Source organism: Scardinius erythrophthalmus (assembly GCF_964197995.2).
Source record: "Scardinius erythrophthalmus genome assembly, chromosome: 5".
NCBI lineage: Eukaryota > Metazoa > Chordata > Actinopteri > Cypriniformes > Leuciscidae > Scardinius > Scardinius erythrophthalmus.
Window position 1 is genome coordinate 19,485,726 of NC_138225.1, and position 18,437 is coordinate 19,504,162.

General features: G+C 35.8%; 2 protein-coding genes across 3 annotated transcripts; one reads left to right on the plus strand and one right to left on the minus strand.

The window, feature by feature from the left end:
- Positions 1-228: 228 nt before the first annotated feature.
- Positions 229-13,435, minus strand: bco2a (beta-carotene oxygenase 2a). 2 transcript variants are annotated; one of them, XM_081366599.1, is made up of 13 exons: positions 13,288-13,435; positions 12,940-13,062; positions 6,415-6,595; positions 5,865-6,076; positions 4,049-4,164; positions 3,864-3,966; positions 3,659-3,787; positions 3,260-3,420; positions 2,879-3,046; positions 2,433-2,570; positions 1,622-1,804; positions 1,344-1,454; positions 229-1,243 (listed from the first exon to the last, which is right to left on the minus strand). In XM_081366599.1, exons 1-13 carry the CDS (start codon positions 13,334-13,336, stop codon positions 1,127-1,129), a joined length of 1,791 nt encoding a protein of 596 aa, XP_081222725.1. In that variant the 5' UTR covers positions 13,337-13,435; the 3' UTR covers positions 229-1,126. The 2 variants fall into 2 exon arrangements, with proteins under 2 accessions (XP_081222725.1, XP_081222726.1); XM_081366600.1 differs by lacking the exons at positions 12,940-13,062; positions 13,288-13,435 and adding an exon at positions 7,366-7,513.
- A 1,310-nt stretch (positions 13,436-14,745) lies between these two features.
- On the plus strand, positions 14,746-16,486 carry timm8b (translocase of inner mitochondrial membrane 8 homolog B (yeast)). The gene is made up of 2 exons (XM_081366601.1): positions 14,746-14,974; positions 15,062-16,486. The coding sequence occupies exons 1-2, from the start codon at positions 14,855-14,857 to the stop codon at positions 15,227-15,229; spliced, it is 288 nt and encodes a 95-aa protein (XP_081222727.1). The 5' UTR covers positions 14,746-14,854; the 3' UTR covers positions 15,230-16,486.
- The last annotated feature ends 1,951 nt before the right edge of the window (positions 16,487-18,437 follow it).

Below are 18,437 nucleotides of genomic sequence, written 5' to 3' on the forward strand. Positions count from 1 at the left end.
CCAATGAGGGTTTCCAATAATACGGGGAAGGTTTCTCTGTGTTACTGTCTTTTCTCGAGGCAAAGTATTTTTTTGATTAAATGCAATACATTTGAATATGTATTTTCTCGTGATTTCATCTGACTCCATAAATAAAAAGGTTTAAATGATATGTGTGCATCATTAAATGTGAGCGAATGTTTGACTTTTCTTTTTAACTCTTTAATGAAAATAATGTCAAAGTCAGTTAGAATAATCAAATGTAATAATTTATTATGTCAGGTAAATGTATCACGCCAATTACATAATCAATTCAAAGATAATCAATACAAAACATCCAAAGCTCTGGATTAAAGAGAAAAGATGCAAACCCGACATTAAAATACATGATGCTAAGAATTTTGGTCATTCTTAGCATCATGGACCAACTTGAGTAACAAAAAGGCCCCGATCTTCTCGTTGCATTCCATTATATAGACAGAACCTCTTTCACATGGAAACATCCTCTAACAATGGAAATTTGCATTCAGAGTTGACACCTTTTGGGGGTGGGAGACCATTTGCCAGGAGACCACCATCCTTTGTGTGCCAGTTATCCCTAAACTCTTAAAAACCTTATTACCTTTTGTTTTACTTATTTGGAAATGAGAAATTTGTACCAGTCGCCCTGAGACATTTCAAATGATACCAAAATGTACAATACTCTATGATAATCATTCACATTAAACTATATATTTTCTTGGGTGAATTCAGGTGATCTGAGCATGAGAGAGAGGGGGTGAGGGATGAGGGAATGAAATGTAGATTAGGATGACTCGGAGGTGAGACTTTAGTCTTGATAGTGCACAAGGGGGAGTTAAAATGTTAATGTCTTTTGTCCTCTCAGGGTCTGGTCGCTCTTCAACCAGACTGTCCGGCATTTTCTAATTTCTCAATTCTTACATTACCAACTAACTGTTACTATAAAGTATGTGTTGTTCTTTAAAAAAAATGAGATCAATCTGTGAAGGATGTCTTTGGACTGATTTCATAGAAATATTATTCTGTTAGTCTCTTGCTTTCAATAGTAGCAGCTGAGTGGTGTATTAGCCATTTTGAAGAGTTACTTGTCATTAGATGTTATTTGGTTGGAGGGATGCCAAGAGCTTCATGCACTAGAATTGAAGACTCCATGGAATCCATAAGGAATGTTGACAGGCACTTCAGCTCTTCCCAGTTCTTCAAAAGTTTTGGCATCTAGGACTAAGAGAAATGTACTCTTATCCTGCAGAGAGAAGAGAATGAAAGGGTTTAGAGTTTAGACAAAATACGCATGTTTTTTTTTTAAAGGTTTTTTTTTTTTTTTTTACACACATTCAGGGTACCTTAACTGGTGTGATGATCACAGACAGGATGACTCCATCGTCCTCTTCCTCAGCATTGGGTGAAGGAATGAAGACAGGCTCTGATGGGTACAGATCAGGTTGGCGCCATACCTGTAAACCAATTCATTTAACAAACATAAACACTCTTAACATTGTGAACCAAATGGACAAGAAAAGTTTTACTGCTGTCATATATTACATATTTTGGGATTTTTTTGGTCATTGTAGGTATCAGTCATAGTCCCAGTTTAGCAGCTATGAGCATAGTTTGATCTCACCTTGAACTTTTTGCTCTCCAGATCCATCTTAATTAAGGAGTCACCCACTAGGTGGCGGAAGCCACAACCATAGTAGTATCTATAAGGTTTGGTGTTATATTTGGCATAGTTAATATGAGGAAACTCCAAGCCACCATAGTCTTTCAGGTCTTCACCATGGAGATCCTCAAATGTGCAAAACACCTGTGAGAGAGACATTATGTAGTCCTAAAAGAGCTGAAGACTCGCAAACACGCAAATGCACATTTTGTGACATGTATCAATCACTGTTATTTTGAGCACATAAATATGTGAAGGTCTTAATACTGTAGTTACACTACCGTTCAAAATAAGTCTCTTATGCTCAGAGAGGCTGCATTTATTTGATCAAAAATACAGTAAACAGCAATGTTGTGAATTATTACAATTTAAAATGTATTTTTTAATATATTTTCAAATGTAAAAGTGCTGAATTTTTAGCAGCCATTACTCCAGTCCTCATAGTCACATGATATTCTTATATATGAAACATTTCTTATTATTAACAGTGTTAAAATTGCTGTGCTGCTTAATATTTTTTTGTGGAAACCATGATACATTCTTTGAGGAACAGAAAATTCTAAATATTATAAATGTATTCACTGTCACTTTAAATCAATTTTAAGTGCCCTTGCTAAATAAAAAATACTGACCGCAAACTTTTGAATTGTGCTGTGTGTGCTGGCAAATATAAGCAAACAATACTACAGACCAAATTCCATTAAAGACAGTGAAGAAAAAACAAGCACATAACACACACATAATGCTGTTGTAACCAGCACAAAGACAACACCTGGTTTTTAGTTCGGCAGACAGCGGTGGCGGTGCTGTCAGGCCTTGTGTTGAGATTCTGTTCCAGTGGTGTTTCACTGGTGATGTTGAGAGGAAGCACAAAACGACGGGGAAGCGGCCGGCACATGGTGTTATACATCTGACAGAAAAATAGAGAGTGGCAGGACAAATGAGACTGTCATTTATGGAATAATAATAATAATAATAATAATAATAATAATAATAATAATAAATTGCATAATACTACTACTAATAGGCTAAATAATAATAGCAGTAGTATTGTTAATGTTTTTGTAATAATAATAATACACCTGCTGGCAGATGGTGTTATACATCTGAGAGAGAGAGAGCAACAGGACTGACAGAATGTAATTTATGCTATAATAACAATAATTATTAGTATTAAGATATTAAGACAGAGAAAGAGAGTTTAAGGAAGAACATAACCTCATCCAGTGCCTCTCCTGATTGACGCAGGTTCTGGACAAGGAAGTTGTTTATGGACTCGCCGTCGTCAGAGCTACACATGTCTAGCATGAGGAATCCATCCTGCTCAAAAGCATTGATCTGATGGAAGGTGGACAAGGCCTTGGTGTAATATTTCACTGGCATTTCCTGCAAAGAGAGATACTGAGTAGTTGGCTAAATTGTTAAGAAATCTTATTAAAAATTAAAATTAAAAATTATTTTTTTCCCTTAAATATAATCTGATAATGTATTTATGTTCTCCATCAGATTTCGTTGAACCATATGAAGCACAATCAGTGACCAAATATAGAATAACCTCATTGTGCCTCTGTGAGACTATTGTCATGATAGTTGCCTCACCTTTCCAGTTTGTTTGTCAATGAGGTGGAACATGGTTTCCTGGTTGGGGTCCCAGTAAATACCCTCATTTAGGGATTTCCCCCTTAGTTTACCAGTCACTATCTTAAACAGATCCATCTTAATGGGCTGCTCGATGAACACTACATAGTTCTCTGACATGCCTGAAAGATTCAGGAAAATAAAATGTTTTTTTTTTCAGTGCTGCACATTCATATGATCACTCCATTCATACTATATGATTACACCATTCAGAGTGCCTAGCAATAAAATGACACATGACTTTAAGAACATACAGTGGATGTGCAATAAAATGACACATGATAGTCATTGTTGAATGACTACCTGTCTGTCTAGGAGATCTGAACATAATAAACATGACAGATTCTCTTCTTCACTCACCAAAGCTGTGATAATAAGAGGGTTTGGATTTGTCATGAGGGGCGATAGAGCATACTATCTTGGCTCCCTCTAGAGTATCTGTTGAACTGTCTCTTTCTGGGGGCACCCTGATGATGTTATAGAGAGCCCCTATAAAACACATCACAGCACAACATCAAGCCTCCTAAAGTTCGGTCAGTATAAAAGGAGAAGACCGGAACCTAACCTTTGTTTCCGTATGAGTTGCCCATGTTGTAAGCCGTGCCATCTGGATCAATGTGTGGATGAGCAGTAGCACCGTTCACAGCTATGAACTTGCTCCAGTCCACCTACAAGTAATCATCCTTCCTAAATTAGACATGACTGGTTGTTGGTCTAGGTTGGTGACTAAAAGCTGGTTATTCTTCATACCTTCTGTTTGGACTTTAGAGTATCTGGATCCACTCTGTGCATGTAGTTTGTCTCTGTGCTGACGTAATAGTCACCCTTGTATTTAACAAAGTTGACGCTGGCATTATCTGTTGGCTCTGGAATTAGAGAGAGAAAAATACCTTTTATTTATTTATTTATTTATTTTTGGACTTTGAGGTGGCAATGGATTTAAAACCTTATAACCTTTTTGACTCAAAGGACCCTAATATTCGACCCTAATTTTGACAAAGCTGCTTGTTTTCAGATTTTTCTTTATTAACAAAACCTGGGATTATTAATTATAGGCTATTAAAGGTGCACTATATAATCAAAAGGTGTATACATCATCAAAATGCCTCATATCATCATCAATTTTCTTTTTGAATAAGTCAATACATCATCAATGCTTCTTTGTGTCTTACCTTGATTCACTATGGTAAGCCTATTCTAAGTGTTTATATTTTAGACCTGACAGGATGGTTTTGGTGGGAAATACATAATTTGCCCGTGCGTGTCTCATTTTACACGTAAATAGAGAAAAGTTGCTCAGGCAAATTCGACTTTGACGCATGCATGTCTCATGTATGGTGTGGTAGTGGTTAGTTGTTTGTAACAACGAGCAAGAAAGGTTGACATGGAGCACGCTAAATCTCGAACCTCCATGGAATCAACCGTTTAAAAAAAAACACTGAACAGAGGAGAGTGTGCTGGTGAAAAGAGAGCGTGACAGAGCTAGTAATACAACGAGAATCAGCATTGGCTTGGCTTGACGAGAACCGAGGGATTTGAAATGTTGTAAAAGTGATACGGAGATATGGCGTTTTATTACTCAACAGGCGAGTATGGTATTTTATGCCATATGAAGTAGCTTTCTGACAGAGTTAATCAAAGCATTATCTATTGTAATATGGGTTGTTGTAGTAACGTATTCAGCTAGTCAGCTTGAGATCCTTTCCATCTAAACAGGTTATGTCTGGTTATGTAGTGAATGTTTTATTATGAGCAGTAGGATAATCTGTATATTATTCAATAAAAAACATTTATTGTGGGGGAAATGATTTCAGTTTCACCTTGATTTTTTGCATTTTAATTTAGATTCGAGTTTAAAATAGAGATAACAATAATATTTTATTATTCAAACACTTTTAAGTCAGCCCTCTTAAAAAAAGTTTGATGAGGCCCCTATGGGCCCCAGCCCCCTGGATGAGAACAGGCATTTTTATTTACGGTATATTTCTTTTCATATTGATTTTAGTTGTGTAACCCACATATCCAAATGCAAACCTCATGATGGCATTAAGTCACACTTCCACCATACTGAGAGCTTAATGGATTTTTTTTCTCCATCCAGTGGTGGATTTTGTTTATTCATTTCTTAAGGCATTGATCTTAAAGATGGTTGTGCAATATTTTATTTTAAAAGACCCATATTTAATTGATAATTATGTCAGTTATAGTGTCCAGAACATTCTGCCAGCTCCATCTTAACACTTTAGTAGTCGTGTCACTTTAGTTCATCCTAATTGAGTGCTTATGGTGTCTGATTTAAATGTGTTCTCATGATTACAGACATAGAGTTGTTTGTCTAGGACACACTTTAGACACACTTGGACGCTTCCACTGACCACTCGTGTCCTCTTGAGCAAGGCTCTCATGCCTCTTTACTCTTTCAGAAACAGAAAGAGCTTTTTGTAACCCGTTTAAAGCAGACAGCTATTCGTGATGTTTCCATTTTCTAAACTGATTGAGATCCGTTTCACCAGCCAGCACAGCTAACCTCCTTACTATCACATATTCAACATCTATAGATACATACTTATCATCTCAAATCTGGACAGGAAGCGCTGAAAAATGTTCTTGCAGGGATCAGGTAAAGCCAAAGTGCCAAACTCTGATACCATAATGCGGTTCCTCTCGCTGTTCTGCTTATACGAGTCGCTGCTCAAAAAACGGCTTCTGTATGTCACCTGACCGTCCTCGATCCGAAAGCGATGCATCAAGGCCATGCCATCAAACCAGTGGTTATAGCTGAGGAAAAATTGACATGAGCAAGAGTGAGCCTGAATATGCAGGTTAGAGTCTGAAAGACATATTATTGTGATCAAACAAATCACAAATCGAAATTTAGAATAACAGCCTTGTGTGAAAGATTTCATTAGTTGTCTCTAGTTTGGTCACTACATCCACCACGGCATATCCCAAATTACTGAATTACACCTTTCAAAATGTCATTAGCTGTATAGCCAATTACTAACTGCTAACCAAACAGATTAGTTCATTTCTTTTACTATTCCTTACATTCCAGTGATGTTCTTGTAAGATAAAAATAAATCACCATATATAAACAGTAGAATAGCCATACTCACTGCTGATTCCCAAACTCAAACTTTCCTGGACCATTCCGCAGCAGACTCCCACGGATCCAGGTTGGGATGGTGCCCTTAACTGTGGTGGGGATGGGCTCAGGTGTCTCCTCTACAGAACTTACCAAGGGACTGATGCTTGGCAGCCCATGTACCTTTGTGAAGTATGTTCTCTGAGCAGCAGCTGTAAAAATCACAAATGATTTACATGATATACAGAATCTGATTATTTGGCAAGTTAACATAACAGATACTGTTCATGAAAAAAATGAACAATAGATAATGTAATAAAGATGCACTTATGAATACAAAGGATCTAAAATCATGATAATGATTATATATATCATATATATAAATCATGATAATACAATGTCATTTTATAAAGAGTACTGTCACTTTTATATGGAGTTCCTCAGCAATCTAAACTGCAAGCCTGCGTTATGTTAAATTAGCCGTAGTAAGTAACAGATTTGCAGACATACAACTTTGCTCTAAACATCACTATTTGGGTCAGCTAAAAGAACAAAGGATTGAAGTCAACAAATGACAGAGTTGAAATGGCAGAGAGTCAGCGATATTACAAAGAGAAGTATTACCTTTAGAAAAACAGTCCCTCTCTAAACATTCACATGTACGGGGATACTGATACACTAATGCCATAAATAATGAAGCAACTACATGGAAATGCACAGACGTTTCTTTCAGAGAAGTCAAAGTTAAATTAAGTTATTCATGAGTAAGCTGTTACTGCAGCTAAATTTAAACGTATGATACACTCAGACTCAAAGTATATCACCCTCTCTCATATGAATACACAGGCATGTGCACTGCCCTCATACACTGCATTGCTTCACCCACGCACAAATGCGAACAATCACAAAGCCTGTGCATTAGCGTACAACAGAAAGTTCAAATTGCAGATGTGCATCCATGCAGAAGAGCTCTCATTCTTACCAATTTGTTTAGGCTTTCTGTAGGACATCCTGTAGAGATGTGAGGCTGCACCCTTGATCAGAACAGAGGATGATGAAGAGTGTACGACAAATTGTATAGAGTAATAAAAACTATGTGCACGCAGAAGGGAGGAGACAAGCTTTCTTTATGCAAGTCTGATCTTTTGCCAGCTGTTACATCACACGATTACGTGACAGCGGGGAGGGGAGGGCAGTGTGTGAGAGAAACGACAAGGCTGAACAGTGTTTATGAGAGGACTTGGATAACACTACAAAATGCACTTACACAGTTAAATTTATCATTAGGAGAAATTTGCTTTGCATTATTCCATGCAAAGGTGCATATGGTACAGGCCAGGGTTTATATGCATTGTTCACATTAAAGAGATGGAAATTTGTCATTAAGCATTATGTAACCATGTGCAACACATCATAGTTGTTGTGGGTATTGATAATTATGTAAATATTTAATGTCATATTAAAACAATCAATACAAATAATGACATTAGCCATTGTTACAATAAGCTAAATACTGTGAAAGTTTGGTTCAGACTGAGATCAACAAAAAAACAAATCCTTCAATGGTCTAGTCTAGTGTCTTGTTTTACATTCAACAGATTTTTTTACTTTTACTTTCAATCACTATTTACATTTAAGCTATGCAAGTGGTAAATGTTTTATACTTATCTATTATCTTTGTGTTACTGTCTTGTGTTGAACATTTGTCTGGATCTCAGTTTAGTTGGCAACAAAAGCTAAATTGTCACAGCTCTTGGTTACAACAACAAACAAAGTTATGATAAAATGCAGAGGTAATCAATAATAAAAGCTTACCTTTGCTAGTCCTAAATGCATTTTAAGCACACTTGTTGGCATGATTAATGCAAATACAAGAGAATGCCGTTAGCTTAAAATTCTTATTTACACTCGACGGAGCAGTATGACCCACTTTACGTACACTTTAATCCTAATAAACTCATTCACTTCCTGGTTATATCATTCTTTGGCACACTGTTTTCTTAAACCTTCAACTGATTCATTGTTTTGAGACTGTGAAGTATTGCTATGCACAACATTCTTATGAAAGTCCATATTTATAATGACAAGATATTTGCAGTGAATGTCTGTCAGTGTCAAATCAAAGATTATAGGAGACTTTGTGATATTTTTATATTTTTGACCATATGATGCAGAGGCCAGGTTCTCTTAGCCTTCTTTAGAAAGTATTACAAGTATTTCATTATAATCAGAATACAAAAATAGAAGGTAAGATTGATCCTACAAGGAATTTGACTTTGAAATGGACATATGTTCATTCACTCAAGTCTTAGTGCTTATATTGTCTGTTTTTTGTTTACTTTTAACTCTGCGACTGTTGGCAGGTGACAGTGTCATCATTTAATTTGTTACATGTCTTATAATGGCTTTAGAAGAACATTATACAAAGGTTATTTGTATAGCTTTCTGGTTAAATGCATCCAAACTAACCAAATAACTTTGACTACTACCATGAATCAACTTAAAGGAGAACTCCGGTCAATTTTAACATTGAGCTCATTTTATTGTACATTTGGAGTGCTGTCAATACAGAGAACAACGACAAAAATCGGTGTTGCCTACACCGAGTTATTCTATTTTTAAAATTTGCACCCTGTTGACTTCAATGGGGCAAGTACTAAACCTGCTTTTAGGCTCTTAACATCCTTGATGTGTCATTACAAGTGCACAGAAAATGTGAGTGATTCCTTCAGAGCGAACACGGGTGAATCTGACTGCAGTAGATGTAAAAGATATGTATAAAAATGATGTTATTTAAGCCAGCGCAAATACCTGTGTTTACATCCTGTTTTTCGGTTGAAGTCCAAAGTAGTCGATTGCCGAGTTCACGCGCGTGATAAACCTATGCGCGTGAACTCGGCAATCGACTACTTTGGACTTCAACTGAAAACAGGATGTAAACAGGTATTTGCGCTGGCTTAAATAACATAATTTTTATACATATCTTTTACATCTACTGCAGTCAGATCCACTCGTGTTCACTCAGAAGGAATCACTCACATTTTCTGTGCACTTGTAATGACACATCAAGGATGTTATGAGCCTAAAAGCAGGTTTAGTACTTGCCCCATTGAAGTCAACAGGGTGCAAATTTTAAAAATAGAATAACTCGGTGTAGGCAACACCGATTTTTGTAGTTGTTCTCTGTATTGACAGCACTCCAAATGTACAATAAATGAGCTCAATGTTAAAATTGACCGGAGTTCTCCTTTAAAAAGCTATTCAGAAAAATGAATAAATAAATCAAAGCAGTAATGCATCTTAGCAGTTTATTCACTGTACAATAATCTGATCGTGAATTTGCTCAAGTTACAGCATTTTAATATTTTTAACATTTTAAGAGGACTATATTATCATGCTTCAAGTAACAAATACACAAATAAATACACAAGTAAAGTTCTTGGTTTTAATGCATATTGTATACAGATGTGACCTACACAGATAATGTGATTACGATCACGCATTCCCAATAAAACTGAAAAACATTGACCTCTGCTGGAGACCAACAATAACTGCTGAAATAATAAATACTAATTAACAAACCATAGAGATTTGTCCTAACACACACACACACACACACACACACACACACACACACACACACACACACACACACACACACACACACACACACACACACACACACACACACACACACACACACACACACACACACACACACACACACACACACACACACACACACACACACACACACACACACACACACACACACACACACACACACACACACACACACACACACACACACACACACACACACACACACACACACACACACACACACACACACACAGCTTGTTCTCATATACCAAAAAGAAAAACAAATTATAAACAACCATGGTGGCATGGTTTCTGCACATTTTTTAAAGTTACAGTATGAAATAAAAAAGAATACTGTACATTAAGAGGTGTGCAATACTGACAAAAACATGTATCTCGATATTTTCAAAGATTTTGTTGATAACAAGATAAGATGATATTTTGCGGATTGTGTTTTTGTGCTGGTGGTACCATGGCTGGTTTAGACAGCTGACTTACAAAGGCATTCATATTATTCATATTCAGTGCTTGCAAAAATGTAAATGTTCATTTAACTGTTGTATAACAAATATCACATTTGCAATCATGCTGATATTTGGGGGAAATGGCACTCTTGCTTGTGTGATATTGTAATATATACCTACATCATATGATATACATAAAAGACAAAAACTCATCTGGGCAAAAACGCCTGTGTATCTTGAATTTTGGGGGCATATAACTGCATACATCACAAAGTGAAAGTACGAGTGAAATACTTGATGTCACCTCACATATTGTTAAAACAATAATTACGATATAATATGCGTTACATATCGCACACCCATAAAGAATAATCTTACATTTGGACTAACATTTACCAATTTTCTTCTCCTTCTATCTTCCTTTCACACGTGCAAGAGACAGTAGGCTATAATATAAATTATAAGGCTATAATTGTCAAGTGAACAAGTAAAAATCCAGAATAATAAAAATCACATAACGGTAATTTTTCATTTGGTAAAAGTATTTAGATACATCTAAGTCAAAGTGTCATCTAAAATGTAAGACCTATCAAAAGTAAAAATAAGACTTAAGACTTCTTATGGCCTTAAAAAAAAAAATAAATAATCTAATTAAAGACTTTTTAAGGATCTGCGGGAACCCCGGGTGGTCCTCGGAAATGCTCAGTAATTACAGGTCATCTACAAAGCAATAAATATATTTTTATATATTTCTCTTAATTTAGCTAACAACTAAATTGTCTTTGTGAAATATATCGTTGCAAATATTGTAAAACAAACATGTAACATATGTAAAGAGACCTTAAGTTGTCTTCAGTAAAGCTGAGGGCATGTACCTGTTCAAGTACCTAAACAGCAATAAATCATTCAAAGTCAGTAAGTTATATTTATATTTGCCAGAGCAGGGCCACTGCCTTGCAGAGGCCAACATCATGGTAATTGAAATAGCAGAGACCAAAGAATGTGGCTGTAGAGAGCATAAAAACACCAGCTTTAGCCAGCTTGACCTTAGCATCACCATGGACATAGTCGGTAAGAACTTGACCAATCCCCCTGCAGAAGGAGAAACGTATTGGAGAGTGTAACGTATGTTTACATCATTTAAATACATGACCTCACTGATGAATGAGGTGCCTCATTATAGTTCACTTTCAATAAAACACCTGATACAACAAGCATAATAGAGCAGGACTCTTCAGACACACGAGTGTGACACGCACTTACCAGTGTCCGTGCAGTGTGAGAGCTGCAGCAACAGAGTAATCCACTACCGGACCAGGACACAGGTATGCGGCTGGAACCATGCCTAGCAGAACTATACTCAAAACCCGCTCACCCGTCCAGTGCTTGGAGGCTGCCTTTGAACTTAAGACACCTAAAAAATTATTTGAAAATTTCATTTCATCTGTTAACGTCCAATTGTGTATGCAAAGTAAGAGAGTTCAAGAAACAGTGTCTTCATTTTTACACAAAAGGAAATTAACTTGTAATTTTTATAATACAACTAAGTTTGAAATGTTAATGTCCTTATTTCAAAAATATAACAGCAACAGTTTCAAATTCAAAGTTTCAAAACAGCCTATAAAAACTACACTATACATTAAAAATGTAAGTTATGTTGCTGCTTTAAATTAAGTACAATCAAATTGGCTGTACAAGTCATTTCAATTTTAAAACTGACTTAAAAATCCAGTTGAGTCTCGTATAACTTATTAAAGTTTAAATTGCATAAAGTAATGTAACATATTAATTATTGATCAATATTATTTTTACAGTGCATAAAAAATACAATAAATGGCTCTTCTATCAAGTATGTCATTACAAACATTAAATTAATTAATGTTTATATTTTCTTTTTAAACTATAAACAGTGAGAAAGTGTTTGTACTTACCTTTACACGTCTTCCAGCAGTATGGATGAACTCATCATAATCGAGTGTCTCTGTCAGTTCTTGCAGCAGTCAGTATGGATCGAGATATTGAATTTAGGCTTACTTTTAACTGATCGATATTTGCTTTGTCCTTTTCAAATTCAACTCCTCAAACGAGCAAATCACTATTACACGTTTTACAACCTTGCATCGTAAAGATAACATTGCGGACGCGACTAACAGAAACTGAGGAATCATTGTTAATGTTTAATTTTGTCAAGCGTTATATACACCTGTCCTGTATGGGGAGAGGGACTACGGAATCGCCTGTAATTGACCATGGAAACGTGCATTTAATCATTCTTAACTAAATATATAAAGTTATATAGTGTGATAAGACGTTTATTTGAATTATTATTGTTTAATAAATTATGTCGTAGGCTTTGGAAAATGTCCAACTTTTGACTGGGTGGGACACATTTCGAAGTGGGTGGCCCACCTGGACCCACTCGTAGCTTCGCCAATGGGTAAGAAAATGACTTAAATGAATGCATTTAATAATCAGTTATCATTGCTCACTTGAGTGTGATGAAGCTGCGTGTGCGTGGATCCTCCCAGCAGGCAATGGGAAAGGCTCTACATCTCGATTCTTCTGATTGGCAACCAGCCCACGAGACAGGTGTGTGTTGCAGAGAAGTACAGCTGCATGTATTTTACGTTTGAAAATTTATATATTACAGTAGACTAGACTAGAACAAATATCAACAACTTGAAAGACAAAAAATAATAATAATGCTCCGTGACTAATTTATGTGATGCTAAATCTGTCAACATGGCAACAAACAGCATTTATGTGCATTATATCGTATAACATTATATAACTCGCATATTAATTAATCCGGATAAAATGTTAAAATGGTGACTTACGTCTTATTCCTCTTTGGCAGACAGTGCTCAAACAAATCAAGCTCGCCATGATTGTTTAACTAAGGTCAGATCAGTGATTTTAAGGACGAGCGGTTTCTTTAACAGCTGGTAATTTTCTCATGAGTCCGTTGTTTCACTAAAACTACTCCCTTACGCCGTCTATCGCCCTGGGGGACAGTAGTCAAACAACACGCACACACACTTTGCGGGGACTCTCCATAGGCGTGATGATTTTTGTAAAAATGTTTTATTCCCTAACCCTATCACTATCACAAAAAGCTTTCTGGATTTTTACATTTAAAAAACAAACAAACAAAAAAACACCATCATTTAGTGCTATGTTTATTATTTCCCTCGTGAGGACCGCTGGCTGCCTGGTCCCCATGTAGGTGATGGTTTTACTATTCTAGTGGAGACATTTGGTCCCCACAATGTAATATAAACCTGTACACACACATAATATAAAAATGAAAATAGAGCTAATTAGAAATAGATGGAAAATTTTTCTTTAAAATAAAAAGGTACTGTATTTTCTTTTAAAAGTGTATATAGTGTAAAATTAAGAAATAGTGAGATATTAACTTACTATGAAAAGTGTCTCTTTTCAAAGAGTCACCATACACATTTAAATGAAATTGAGCAAAAATCTAAATTACATTTATAGTATTCTTTCATTTTATTTGAGGGGATATTAGAAAAAACAAATATAATGTTTCCTAAACACAAAGAAAAAGTGGGGTCAGTGTTATCAGTTCTAAATCGTCAAATCTTTCCAAAATGTCCTTACATGAGCACAATGACAAAATAACCGAAACAAGGTTTCAGCCAACGTATTGCAAAAAGAACAGGTCAAATCAATATCCTTTTTAAATTTAACAAGAAAATGATTTAGCCTACATCTGTGTAAGGTTTTGAAAGTTCTTTGCTGAACTTTATTTACTAATAAATATTAGTTTGGTATTAGTTTGGCCTTCCATAAAGTCTATTCCAATAAACAATATTGGCATGGTGACAATGGACCAAATTATTATTATTATTATTTTTTTTTAAGTAAGGAGCAGATTTTATTAACATTAACATTTTATTAACATAAAACTATGGGGGCAAAACAAAGTTTCCCAATTGCAGTATCAAATCAATCAAAAGCAGAAGGAGGCGCAAAATACTGTTTCAGGTATTAGCTCTGATTAGACCCTGTGGGAATCGCATCCATAACAATAGAAAACTCCCTTGGTGTCACTGGAAATAAAGATTTACTTAAAAATAATATAGGCTAATTGTTCCAAATTATCTATGGGCCGGGGTGAAAAGTTATGCTTAGATAACAAAGACCAAGGACCAAGCAACATTCGTTTTTGAAAGCAAGGTAAGTTCAGAGCGGGATTTTGAAAATGTTGTAATTGCGAAGAAGAAGCCAAAAATCTTTCAATTTCAACCTTGTCGTGACGTCATATTTCTGCGGCGGAAGTAGTTCCCTTTACGTCCATGCTTGTCAGCGAGCGCAGTATCTTTGCTTTGTCCTTCACACATGTCCCTGTGTATATTAATCTGTTAGTAAAGTTTTGCCATGGCTGATTTTAATTCTAGCTTTGACATGCCGTCGGCTAGTTTATCTGAAAACGCGGAATCTGCGGAGCTCCAGCGTCTGATTGCGGTGGAGCAGCAGAAGGCTCAGTTTCAAGCCCAGGTACCTTTTCAGTACCGCTTTTCTGTCATTCAGCACCAGTATTAGCAAGTCTGGTGTCTTTAACAGTGTTTAACGCTCTTTTCATAGGTTCACAACTTTACAGATGTTTGCTGGGATAAGTGCATGGAAAAACCGAGCTCTAAGTTGGATTCACGAACTGAGACTTGTCTCGTTAGCTGCGTGGAGCGTTTCATCGACACGACGCTCGCAATCACCAACCGCTTCACGCAGATGGTGCAGAAGGGCGCGCACTGAGTGAAGCACACCGTCCTCAAGGACAATTGGCACATATTCTTTATGTTTCTGGTGTGCGTCCTGGAGACTGTTTTACTGCGTTTTAAGGGTCTGATGAACCCTTTTTCTCTGTCGGAAAAAAATGTTCCAGAGCCCTTCCTCATAATGTTTATGATATGTGTATAGCGGGTCTATTAATACAGCCTGCAGTGAACGATTACTTTAGCTAGAAATGATCAATAGCCTACTACCCACTTCTGTAAATCTGACTGGTTTGATTGTGAATAAAAAAAATATATACTTTTCAAATTAATGAGGTGAATCATCTTTTTTGCAAATGGACAAAAATATTTGTGAGAAGGGCTTTGAAATTGGGAATCACTATTGGCACCTCATCAGTATCCAACATTGGGCATTTATCTTCTAATACTTACTGTTTAGTGATTTAGATCATGCAGTAACTTAAATGGATGGTGATAGATGGAATCAAAACTGACCATTCATATTTTGTTATAGAATATGCAGCATTTATTATAAATGATTTAACTGTGAATGTCATTTGCACTTATTTATAATCAAAATAACATCCCCTACTACTTGCAGCTATATTATCTGATGAAGTGTTTACTGGTGTTAGGGTGGGACAACCTGTCAATCACAGTGATAATAAATACAACAATCCAATCAATTCCCCATGGACAAAATCAAGTCATTCCCTACATCTTTTCTTGTTCAAGCAGCTGTTTTCTTGGAAATAAGTCACAATATGGAAGAAAAGACTTGTAACTTCATGGTGACTTTGGATACATTTAATTGTAGCATGAAAGTTATAGTGGTTAATCTTTCTTTATTTTTTTCTTACAAAATTAATAATACATTTATTGGTTATCGACCATAACATGAAGCATACTTAATTATCAGCTTATTGGTATTGGCCAGAGTTTTAAAGTTAGTGTATGCAATGAATGATTTTTTGCAAAACATCTATTGTCTATTGTTTATATTTTTGATGTTAAGCAAAACTGATGATAATGACAACCTGTTCAAGTATTATTTTTATTTTTTTCATCTGGCACAAGGTTGATTCCCATGGAATCTAGAATTGATGATTGATGTTATAGTTTCATAATACTAATGTGTGATAGAAAAGTTCAAGATCCTCATTGCAGCATGACTTTGTTGGTCAATACATTCCTACATAAATTGTCTCTTGGATTTTCAACAGCAGTCAATTAGACAGACAATGGCATGAGATAATAAAAAAGCTCATAATTACACACTAACTCTTCCAAATCTTAAATCAGTTTAATCAGATTCTGGTCTACTCTAAAACCCCAAATCTGGTTTTGCCTTCTAATCCAAAACAATACCATTTTGTAAGAGGACTCCATACAGCAGGATTAATCTTAGGGCAGCAGAGGTCTGCTTCTTGGCTTTGAGGCGATACCCTTCTTTGTTGTTTAGTGTGCTCAGTACAAAGTGGCCTTTGATAGAGCTGTGTGTGTAAATCTTGCAGGCAGGGCTGCTTTCAGCCGTTCTAATTAAAGTCAGGAAGCAGATAGGTTAGCTTAGTGCTCTAAATTGATTATCAGAGCATACAGGAAGCCTTCAGGATCCTCAAACAGAGCCTTTGATGCTTTGAAGGAAATGGACTGGACACTGTACCACAAACTCTTGGAACAAAAAAATCTTAATATTATAACGGCAAAAAAATATATTCTAAAATCGATAAATTATATGGGATCAGATTTATAATTTGGTTTTATCATTTTGATTATTTAGTTGGTAACATAGTGTAACACCATACACTGTAAAAATAAAATAAAATAAAAGTTGACTTAAATTTTTAAGTACAATCAACTTGGATGTTTAAGTTATTTCAACTTAAATTACATTAAACTGACTTTAAAAAAGGAGCTGAATCTTGTATGACTTTTTTTTTTTGCTTAACTTATTTTAATGAGTTAAAGCATTGTAAAAAAGTGTTGTCATAACTTATTGATCATGTTTTTTTACAGTGTAGTTTTTAATATTAGATGGACCATTGTTTAAATTATCTTTACTCAACCAGGAAAAATATAGGGCAACAGAAAATATTTTGCTGAGATTATTGTTCAGACTTCCTTTAAACGTACAGTATGGCATTTTTCGCCACTAGGGGTCGCTAACCTATTTACAATAACAAAGGCGTAGATTGATGACGCAACAGTTGCTAAGAATTATGGATCTTGTTGTCAACATCAAGCCGTACATCTAATAATGTTTATGGATGACTGAATACATCGATGCTTTTATCATGACTGTGATATGAAGCAGTTCGGGATTGCTAAGGGACAGCTATCAGCTCCAAACGCGACGCGAGTCCCGCGGATATAAAAGGAATATGGACATTTCATTCTACCGAACTACACGCAGAATTACAACTCACAGGTCAGTTTATTAGACAAATTAAACTTGTGAGGTAACGCAGCGCTGTTTCACTTGGTCTAACATTACACTAGCACACTAAACTGCATTTGAATGTGTTGAAATGTATCGTATGTGTTAGTCTGTCTGTATGAGACTAGCAGTAAGCTAGATCAACATTAGAATAACATTCAGATCATATTCTGACATTTTATCATTGTTGAACTATAAAACATTGATTAGTTTTATGTAAATGTGCTCACCTGTTTAATAAAGTACATGTAGGAGCGGTCGAAGTCTCAGACGTGGAGATCTCGTTTATATACTGTCTATGGGAGCTCTCGGCATCTCGAAAACACCGCGCTGATATTGATTCTCGTTTTAGTTATCCTTTTTTTATCCAAAGTCTGCTTGCCATGGTCCATAATGTTTGAACGAAATAACAACAGCGTGCAAATAGCTTTGGTTACTATCAGACGGCTCTGGTTCATAGCTCTGGTAACCATGGCAGCACGAGCGGAAACCAGGGACAACGCGGATATGACGGCATTGGCGGCGACAAATTACAAATTTCTCCTGGTTTGAAAGTTGTTGGAAACAGTCGGGATAATGTAAGTACACAACTAAAAAAAATATATAACATAGATATAGTGATTTTTGCTATTTTTAAAGCAAAAAAAGAACATATTGTGCCTTTAAAAAAACAAAACACTCAAAATCGCTGAATTCATAGGCATTTTTTTTATTATTTAGATTATTATTTATTGAACTACTTCATTATTATGTCTATTTTATTTGTATTATTGTTATTGTTAGCATTCAA

Bases quoted from the DNA above. Each gene is read 5' to 3' on its own strand.
- bco2a (XM_081366599.1), bottom strand. From the start codon at position 13,336: ATGGCGAGCTTGATTTGTTTGAGCACTGTCTGCCAAAGAGGAATAAGA. The intron at 3,788-3,863 runs GTTAGGTTCCGG...TGTGTTTTATAG, and splicing joins CAACTCATACGGAAACAAAG to GGGCTCTCTATAACATCATC. The intron at 3,421-3,658 runs GTGAGTGAAGAA...TGAATCTTTCAG, and splicing joins CTCTTATTATCACAGCTTTG to GCATGTCAGAGAACTATGTA.
- timm8b (XM_081366601.1), top strand. From the start codon at position 14,855: ATGGCTGATTTTAATTCTAGCTTTGACATGCCGTCGGCTAGTTTATCT. The intron at 14,975-15,061 runs GTACCTTTTCAG...CTCTTTTCATAG, and splicing joins AGGCTCAGTTTCAAGCCCAG to GTTCACAACTTTACAGATGT.